This window comes from Pecten maximus, chromosome 15, assembly GCF_902652985.1.
Source record: "Pecten maximus chromosome 15, xPecMax1.1, whole genome shotgun sequence".
In the NCBI taxonomy this organism is placed as follows: domain Eukaryota; kingdom Metazoa; phylum Mollusca; class Bivalvia; order Pectinida; family Pectinidae; genus Pecten; species Pecten maximus.
Window position 1 is genome coordinate 5,728,341 of NC_047029.1, and position 10,756 is coordinate 5,739,096.

Genomic DNA, 10,756 nt, shown 5'->3' on the forward strand with positions numbered 1-10,756 from the left:
TTTGCCTTTCCAGCCAATATGTCGGAATTACACAACGCTTACAACTATATTACAGTAGCGTCTGAATAATTATCTGTTTTACAGCACAGCGGTCACCTCCCTGATAATGTCTCTATACCTCAGTAACCGGAAGATGCCGTGTCCGGCCTGGTCCAGGAAAAGAGGATTTTATATCTTCTGGTACCCATTGCATCAAGTCTTTTCGGTAAGTATACTGTTAAGACAGTCCCAGCTTTCAGTTTAACTCTCCTCTGATGGATAAGAAGAAGTAATAACTTTAGTTGATATGTCTGGTCAGCTCATTATACATATGTTGTACACACTAAAGTCATGTTAAAAATTATCAATCTAGTGTACCGATATTGAGCCTAAATGATTGGAGGTCTCTGTATGATTAAATTACTACACTAGACTAGATTGCCCATGTATTTACACGTTGTATGAACATACAGACTCCTTGATGGATTGAAGATTGAACGTACACTTTATCTTGTTGCATCTAGAAGATAAATGGAACTGTACATACTTTAGCGTGAATAATGTTTTAACGGCTTTCACAGTCAACTAAATTATAATTGTGTTCATTTTAGCTTTGGTATAATATTTGCTGTTCTGATCGTAAGGTTTCGTAAATGCATAGTTGACATGTTTTTGTGTGTCACAGATTCTGATTGGTTTAATGGTTGGTTGGGGACTGTCGGCTGTTCTGACAAAAACGGGCGTGTTGACAGACGATCCATCCAAAGCTGAATACATGGCCAGGACGGACGCACGAGCGGACATCATCACAAACGCCAACTGGTTTAAAGTCCCCTACCCAAGTTTGTTTCAATTTCTCTTGATCAAAGTTTGATACAATTGCTATCTAACATCATATTCCACACTACCAGAACATTGAAACACTGATGTTTTGTTCCAGATCAGTTTGGATCACCGACATTTAATACTGGGGTGTTTATTGCTTTTTTCATCGGAACTCTTAACTCCATTCTCGATTCCATCGGTGATTACTACGCTTGCGCAAGAACTTGTAACGTGCCTCCTCCGCCTCGATATGCCGTCAATCGAGCTATTGCTGTGGAAGGCATTGGAAGTGCCTTATCAGGGATTTTAGGGTGTGGCCACGCTACTACCACTTACGGGGGCAATATTGGTGTGATAGGACTCACAAAGGTCAGTATAGACAACATACAGATGTCACAGTAGTGTCGAGTGAATTGAAGACACCTTTCCGACCAAATTCAGAATCTGCTACATAAATACTTGTAACAGGAGAAAGTGAAAATGTTGCTGCCAAACTGGGGTTCAAACCCATTTCTTTGTTTCGTTTGGGTTTTTTTAATTTGAAAATATATATTTCATTGGAGTTTTCATGAATTAAGAAGTTATCAATTACATAATCGACCTTAATTTAAAGATGATAATAATTTCACCAACTTAATGTCAAATCAATTTCGATAATCTATAAATATTTCGATACATTTTATACGTTTATATGTAGCAAGTCGGGATGTTTAACTCTTGTGCTAATTCCCGTGATTTCCCTGACGTTTATAGGTCGCAAGTCGGGATGTTTTACTGTGGACGGCATTCATCTACATAGTTTTCGGCCTCGTTGGGAAAGTTTCAGCACTTTTCATAACAATACCACTTCCGGTCCTAGGTGGCGCTATGATCGTCATGTTCGGAATGTTTAATGGTATCGTCCTATCCAATCTCCAAGTGGTATCCCTTTCATCTACTCGGAACCTCGCTGTCATCGGAACCTCTCTTCTTACAGGTCTGATGGTTCCCTACTGGCTGGAGAACTATCCGGATGATCTGAAAACAGGTAAATCTTAGTAATGAAGGAGATATAACGTTTTGTCTTTTTGACCTTGTGAAGACACCTTTTCTTTTTCTGTCAAAAACCTTACCGTCTCGTACATGTTCAGGTGATGATCATTGGTCAAGTTAGAACTTAGCTACATGTGAAGATGTCATACAGAGTATGTTTTTATCCTCCATAGATGGCGATTGACATTTGCTCATTCATTTATTACAATTGCTTTTCTCTCACATTTAGGCAATGTTTATAGAGACAAAGTATTGATGACACTACTTTCCAACCCTATCATATGTGGAGGCGTCTTGGCAGTGTTTCTTGATAACACTGTTCCTGGTGGGTATGAGATGTTAAGGGTGATGATTTCAATTGTTATTTTTCATTTATTGATAATAACCATCCCTCTTCTCCTTCCGACGGCATTTGCATGTCCCAGTTGATTCGATATCTAATAACATTATCCCATTATTAAAATGTCCGTGACAGGCGTCGACTATTGCCAAGAAAATAACGTTATGATAGACATCATGATCTTATTAAGTAATGCATGTATTATATTTCCTTGTGCTATTTGATGTCTGAAATGTTTTATTCTTTTTAATAAGCATCGTGTGTCCGTTATCACCACCCTAGTTCTCATTTTGAAAAAAGGAAATAACCCGGATTTAGATTTTTATGGCGGTAGAACTTCCGGAACACAAGGGTTTCGATACAAAGCTATATTTTATTTCCATTTTTGTCCTTGTTTCATGGATTTCGAGTTAGAATTGCAGTTTCACTATTGTGTTTGTCTTCTCTGTTGTTGTGTGTTTATATAACTATTTAATATTATGAATTGAATAACCTTTTCTCTCATGTACAGGAACGGCCAGAGAGCGAGGGATCACAGCTTGGCAGGAGCCTGAAAAGTGTGGACAATCTCGGACTTATAGTGAGGGATTAGAAATGTACGCTCCCCTTCTACCCGCACGCTGGCTCTCGTGGAGGGTAATGAAGTACTTACCTTTCTGTCAGTATAAGGCTCAGGAGAAGGACAAAGATACATCACTACACGGTCAGGAAGAGCAAACGGTATAGGTTAGTGGCTGAATAGGGCAAAGTTACGTTCATCCGAATTAAATATTGATGTGGTTCCATCCAATGTTCTGTCTGTTAATTAATTGCAAAACTTCTTCTTAAGCTTCTTACATGGTCACACAAATGTTACAAAAATGTCCAATATTTCAGTATACAACACTGTTGTAAAAATGAATCGTACATCATTTTGGACAAACTGAAATGGCGAGTGGTGAATTCAAATAAAAACTAGCCAAACACAATGTTAACGAAATAATGCCAGCAAATAAGTTGTAGTCGGTGGACTACAGTGCCTATTTCCAGAGACACTTGGTGTTGGCGTAGTTCCGAGTATGGAAATGTTGCGTGGAAAAGAGTAGAGTAATGCAGTTGTGGTTGCACAACACATGACAAAATGATGTAATAAACGCCATGCCGTGTTGATCAATAAATATATGATGACACACCATTGAATTATTATTTTATTCTGCGATCATTCCTTGGCCGGCAGTAGGCTTCAAACATACGGATAGGGATGTTTTGGTGAGAACTATAGTCCATTTCGAATGAATTTACCTGTATACACCTGTGATAGGTAAGAAACTGACTAAATTTGGATGGCATTAGTTTTACAAATCCATCGCCTTTCTTTGTTTTCCAAAACACGAGGAAACACCTCTTCGTTGCTACAGGTACTAGTGTTATACGATATAGTAGACCTACAGACGTTGAATAAATGTATTTATCCTGCAACTGCCACCGCATTGTCGGAATACACCCAACATATATATTTTTGCTGTATACGGCAGTGACGGAAAACAGCTGTATTTTGGAATCTTAGCACGTGCGTCAATTCGATTAGCCTACTTCAAAGTGAAACAGCGTTCAAAAGGCTAACATAATTTCATTATTATTGATACCGTTTCACTTCAAAATGATTATTTTTGATGACTGTTGCAGGAAAATAGAATACATGGCCAATGTCTTAAAATATAAGCTGTATTTTTGGCTCGGGACAGAAAGACAAAGATGGCTCGCCAAGGCTCGCCACTTTTGTCTTTGTTTAACCCTCGCCAAAATACAGCTTATATTTGAAGACACTGACCATGCATTCTCTATGTACATGTACGTAAAGAAACAAAATAAATTCGTGGAATATGTATTATTTATCTGTATTCAATGTAGATAATTCAAGTTTCATTGTTTTGTTTTTCATACTAACATGAACTTAGGTTTGATTAAATAAATTGTGATTTACATTTATATATACGTCATTGATACTGTATATTCAGATATAACAATTTGAATAAATTGAAGCAAAATTAGTTTTAAAAAATGGATATTTGAAATTACTCAAATACAATCAGCCTTACACAGTTGTGGAATCGTACATTTACGCTTCCTTCCATATTAGTAAAACAATATTTTATGACATATTCCAAGAGCTGACAGCAAAGAACATTGAGGTGTCCTGAAATATTTAGACGTAAAAGATTGATGATTGAAGAGTTTGTAAGCAAACAAACGTGTATATGGTAGGTAAAGATAGATAAGTGGTGAGTTTGTCAGAAATCAAAAGATTATATGATAGGCGTCTGTGATTACAGGGGCTTGACATGTTCCGATGGTCCAGAATGAAACACGGGAACACCGTCTTTCAAACTTCAAAAAGTTGTTTTTTTTGTTTTTTTTTCTTAATTCGCTTTGCTTCTGACCACAGATAAAATCAGATTCTTTCCATCTAAGGCTCGTTTTAAAGAAAGAAGTCTAACCGGATTAGTGATATCAAACCTAAAATTTCCAGTTTCAAAATTACCACAAGGATAACTCAAACTTGTCATTCTCATTAAAATACTTGTACATATCCACAACCATGTAGTGGTCGCTTTATAACATCGCCACTGGATGTTCGCTGGGGTAAATGTATGGGTCTCTGAAAAGTCACGAATAACTAAGTCGTGCGAATAGATTATTAAGTCGTATGCATGGATTGGTAAATATACGGCCTTGCCCCTCGAGGGGCCCGTACATCATAATTTGATAGCATGTATTATTATTTTTGGATGTGTTACCTCTCTTCTGGTTAGTCAGAAATGGATCAAATGAAGATTAAAAAAGTGATATTTCATTCAAACTACCTGTTCTGTTCATGTGTGGTATAGATTCTATTTTTCTAAAACAAAATAAGCTTGATGATATTAAATAATGTATCAATGAAGTCATATAATATTAAAATTACATTATACAATAAAATATCATTGAAATATATCAAATAATGTTAATGTATTACTGATATCGAATCATGTATTTATGAAATCAAATCATAAATTGATTACATGTAATACAATGGCATAATCAAACAATATAAGAACAAATCAAATCATATTGTTGATGAAAGTCCTGTTGTTTCCCAACTCTAGAGACTGTTTAAATATCTACGCCTTATCCTTCTTCACCGCGGCTGCATACACGAATGCTGATCTTGAATGTCATTATAAATGCCCATCTGATAATCTCCTTGAGCCATTTTCTACCTTTACACTGTCTTGCTGATTTATGCAAAGTCAGAATTTCTGTCAGAGTTAATTTAAAATTTCACGTTTGTTGTTTAAAGTGGTGAAACCAGTTTGTACATGTATGTTTTATTTACAATTTGTGGGGTCTTTATTTAATTGAGCTGTCGTACTTCTCGCGTCACTGGAGTGCAATTTCGGACATAAAAGGAGGACAACAGCAATTTTAAAAAAAAACTCACAAAAATCTTAGCTGCCAAAAAACTAAGTTGCACATATGGCAAATAACAAATGGCATTACGGTATCATGAAAGATGTTCATGAAGCTGGAAAGCAAGGGATTCTTACTTACTTTTTTTACCAAACCAATTTCAAGTTCCGTGTAGTAACCACTTTTTCCGATATGATCAAGCAGAAAATGGGTATACTTTATGGATATTCTTTCAGTCATGCTTGAAGGTCTTCTACAGAAGAATCTTTACAGATTTTTTTCAGATTTTGTTATCGATCGAAAATCACTACCACTATAGAAATAAAGCTTCAACCGTGTCTTAATAAACTCCAAACGCGGCTTCAAATTTTCTAAATCCAACACGGTGTGTATGCACTTCGTCCACCTTCGGAAATCATATTGTGGCCCTAGTTTAGTTTTGAATGGCAATATTATCCTAGATGTAGCACAAACTAAATTACTTGGCCTAATATTTAATTCCAAAATATCCTTTTTAATTTAGATATTTAAAATGAGTGTATTAAAGCCTAACATCCTTAAAGTACTATCCTACTTAGGATGGTAAGGACACGGATAGATCGTCATGCGTTTACTGCGTTTATATCACACGCTTGATATGATCGTTTCACTATTTACATATAATTGATCTAACCTATCACCAATGGCCTCGTTTGACATTATGCATTTATAACCCTGGATGCAGGGTAATATGAAGGTTTGCTTACCCGAAGGTATCATATTTCCCGACTGTTTTAAGACGTTTAACCCCTAAACACAAACAAACAATCATTAAGGCTTGATTATCTATATGGAAATGCTCGTTACCACAAGATATGATTTGTTGAAAACCAATCCGATCAAAATATATGTTTTATATATCTAAAAGTGTGTATATTTTCCTGCACCGATCAGATTTTTAATGATTTAAGATTTTATAAATGTTTGGTGATTTTTTCGTTTCATGAAAGTCTTTTTACAGTATTGTTTGTCCCTGAATGACATCAACTGCTGTAAAAGAATGCAAAATACAAATACAAATGTTAATTGAACATTATGAGTCTTTTATTGAGCTATAATCTTAACATTATCTGCAATTTTTTTTTTTTTTCAATCATACACTCGTTGTTGATTATTATATAAATGTAAGATTTTTAAGTATGCACTATACAAAAATAAAGTACCACATAGCATGTTACATCAGAATATCAGCGTTACTATATACATAATCGTACGTGGAATATAAGTATTCACACTGAGAATTGTCACAAAGGATTTTATGACATTTGTGTAATTAGCGGACATTAATTTAGCATTTCAATTTCATAAATCAGATGTTTCAACTGAATAATCATTTGTGATTTGTGTTTCTATCTACAAACTTTTGATATATTAATCTTGCTCTGTGAAGTTATATTACGTTTAATTACATTTATTTATCATTTGACTTTCACATATTCTATTCCTTTTAGCCATTAATCGGATTTACTCCGTTGCAATATCATTTAATTTAGCCTTTGAAGTTACGTAACTGGTCTGACCAGGTATGACACGTAAGTCTCGGAACAAATGTGAGCTAACTATCTCCCGTCTGTTCTGACACATAATGCTTTGACTAATATTTGATTTGTTGTAACAAATGTAATTTAAGACTATGCATGAAATGTTTGTGAGACATATAGAATCTGGAGCTCGGACTGTACAAGTTGGTTTTCGGATACTCCGGAAATCGCCTGCCGACTCTTTGAACGTTTGACTTATTATATTTGGACTACTATTCACAATCTTTGGATTTTTATACTTTATCACAACAAAAACCCTGTGAAACTATATTGAAGAATGCATCAGAACATCAGCATTATTATACAATTGTATGATAGATATAAATATGAAAACCCTTGTTTTACGGATAAGGTTACAAGTATATTATATCTCCCACATATTTACGACATTGTTGGTCCAACACGACACTGACAATGAAACACTACATATGTTAAAGTCGCAACACCGCCCCGAACATGGAGAGTGAGAAGCCAAGTCCTCTAACTGACACAGGACCAGGAGAGAATTTGGTTCTGAATGACCCAGACGAGGTGACCATCGAGTACGAAGATGTTCCCAAACTTTTGTACAACGTCTCGGACACAGTACCCGTCCGCTTTGCATTTTTTGTGTTTTCCAGGTATTCAGATTTTCCCTCCACAAATACGTGAAACTTGTACTAGTTCCTGTAACTATATACTATTCTGTAGCAATGATAAAAACTACTTTATCATTTTAAGCACGATCTTTTAACCTAAAATGGTTTGCTAACTATATTTTTTGTGGCTTAAAGGGACTCGACGGTTAGATTTCCATTTCAAAACCGATAAGAAGTACTTTATGTTAAAAGCTATGCAATCAATTTAAAGTTTTGAAGGTCATGCAAACAATTCGTGAAAAACTTCAAGAAGAAGCATTAACAATGTGATTACGCATCGTAACAAAGAGAGAAGACTCCAGACTATTAGGAAGTAGTGTCCAAAGTCCTACTTGGCTATAATAGTGAAAGGCTAGGCCAGTTTCTGTGCTGTTACCTGACAGGGGTAGTTCATGCAGTAAAACTAATAATTCGGTGTTTCTTCAACAGACCTAGCCACGTGATAGCCACATTTTTATTCGGCTATCTCCGATAAAAAAACGGCAAATGGCGGCAGACTGAACATTGGGTGTTGATCGGTAAAACAATTTCACATGAATTGAACTTTGAAATTTACAAGTTTAGGTTTCCACACTTTTGCCTGAAAGTCCATACCCGAAGACGAAGAACGAAACCTAACCGTTGAAACAGATCAGTACATTGTCATTTTGATAGAGCTTGCTATTTCATATGTACATAAAATCGCTGTCCATAATGCACGGAAGGCTTGCTTTAACCGTGTTGTTTCACACGTCATCAATAATTCACTGCTCTTGACTTTGTTGTTTTTCGTGTACTGTAACATTCTTACAAGCCTGATGGTTGCCTACTGGTTGGAGACCTGTCCGTATGAACTGCAGCAAGAAAATCATGACAATGAAGGAGATAACACTTTTTGTCTTTTTGAATTTGTTTATTTGAACCCTTTTCTGTTTCTTTTAAAAACGACATATAAACATTACCCACTTAACCATGATTTGTTGATGAGCATTCGTCACGTTAAAAACCACTTACATAAATTATGTTGTAGTATTAGATTATCCTCTACAAACAGCGACAGCCAATTTCCTTTTATTTGCGTAATTTATTTATTTAGTGCATGGTACTATCTCCGATCCATGACGCAGAGGATGTGTTGATAGCTGAGCAAATAGCTTTACACTTGATGCAAAACCTTAAGTTGTGATAAGAGTAAAATATATAATGTAAGTTTTAACAAGAGTAAATCACTAAATGTAGTTACGTAAGTCGGAAAAAATGTAAAACACATGAGGTTAAAGGTTAATTTGTCTCACGAGTAAATAGCAGACTAGAGGTGCCACTTTGGTCATAAATCAGTAGATCAAACACACAAAACAAACAAATTTGGTTTAGATTTATGGTCACAGCTTCATTACAAAGATATGACGGTCGGTCTGTCGATGGACAATAATGACAACCCATCGATAAAATTCAATTTCAATTAAACAATTGAATTTATTGATTACGGTTCTGAAACAATTAAGCAAAATAACTCAATTAAATTAATCGACTGATCCTAGAAAATAGATTTCCGATATTAGGAAACCAATATCAACTGATTCATATCAATATATATAAGTAATTTTCAATCACAATAAATCCATAACACAATAATCACCAATCAATAACTTTGTAAAGCTTGTATCGCGAAATCTGCCAAATGTTTGATACACAAAGTTGTTCTTTTTCCTTTAACAAGGGAGATAACTCATTTTACCTACTGCCAAGTGTGTTTCAGGTTGCACAATACCGATTCAGCGTTAGCCCTCCAATAACGTCACTACGTGGTGTATTGCCAGATGTGCTAATACTTTTTTTTATTAACATTTGGACCATTGTACAGTGCATATATCACTTTTGTATCTATCTTTATATATACATGTATTTGATGCTTAGTCTGTTTTGTATCAATTATATCGTATATTTGGACCAATGTTTTCATATTTATGGTCAACCCCAAATTTTCATAATCGATGAAGATGTTTGACCATATGTTTAATTTTAAAACAATGTAAACAGAATTTTAGATGCAGACGCTCTAAAAGTTTTAAACACAATACATGTAACCGCAAAACATCATAGCCTTGTAATAGATCTGTACTTAACAAAGAATCGAGAGGTTCTCATTTCTGCATTTCGCAATAACACCATACATGGCCATAAGAAGTGTTTGGTATCTAAATGTGTAGAGTCATTTTGGGTAAAATACACCCCGAACTATTTGAGCTAATTTCTATAGCATTACTATTATAAATGTAGTTTAAATGTATGTCTTGAGAAACTATCCCTCTATCGAAAACCATTGTCTTATAGTCTTGTTATTATATTTAAGCAATCTGCAGTTTCACCGCTAAATTCCATTAGCGTTTACAATCATGTGATCTACCAGATCGGTGGAAAAATATAGAGGGAGAAACAGGTATGCATTCCCTCTTGTCTTACTCAGAATTATCATTAAAATTATTCGGGGCTGTTCTACCTTTTATGACCCTAGTCTTAATTTCATTTATTAATCTGTTAAAAGCGTCTGTTGGCGACCTACCATCTGTTGATACTATGTTGATGTGACCCAGCTGTTTCGAGGGAATCAAAATCCCCCAACAAATGAACTTACTGGATAATTACGGGAGTGTCATGATGTGACTTTAATTAAATGTCATGCTCAAAGGGTCTAATCTTTTCTCTGATGTGACTTTAATTAATTGTCTGGCTCACCCTTCTGTCTGTGTCTTAATTAATACAGATACTATTAGTGATATTCATAAAGATAAGCAATATATTGTGTCACTGTTCACTCTCTGTGTGTTGACCTTTTACTTATAGATATATAAACAATTCGATCAGTTATCGTTATGGGAGTGACATATTGTCTATAATCTGATACCGTGGCGACTGTGATTCGTTATAAGGACCATCCGTACATCTGATACCGT

The 10,756-nt window shown here is 35.2% G+C and overlaps 1 protein-coding gene across 1 annotated transcript; it reads left to right on the forward strand.

Annotated features, from left to right (window-relative positions):
* Nucleotides 1-625: 625 nt before the first annotated feature.
* Nucleotides 626-3,309, forward strand: LOC117344017 (solute carrier family 23 member 1-like). Its single transcript, XM_033906612.1, has 5 exons — nt 626-821; nt 920-1,173; nt 1,558-1,831; nt 2,066-2,161; nt 2,688-3,309. The coding sequence occupies exons 1-5, from the start codon at nt 680-682 to the stop codon at nt 2,900-2,902; spliced, it is 981 nt and encodes a 326-aa protein (XP_033762503.1). The 5' UTR covers nt 626-679; the 3' UTR covers nt 2,903-3,309.
* Nucleotides 3,310-10,756: the final 7,447 nt, after the last annotated feature.

Excerpts from the sequence above, each read along its gene's own strand:
- LOC117344017 (XM_033906612.1), top strand. The coding sequence starts at position 680 with ATGGTTGGTTGGGGACTGTCGGCTGTTCTGACAAAAACGGGCGTGTTG. Across the intron at positions 822-919 it reads GTTTAAAGTCCCCTACCCAA|ATCAGTTTGGATCACCGACA; the intron begins GTTTGTTTCAAT and ends GTTTTGTTCCAG. Across the intron at positions 1,832-2,065 it reads TCCGGATGATCTGAAAACAG|GCAATGTTTATAGAGACAAA; the intron begins GTAAATCTTAGT and ends TCTCACATTTAG.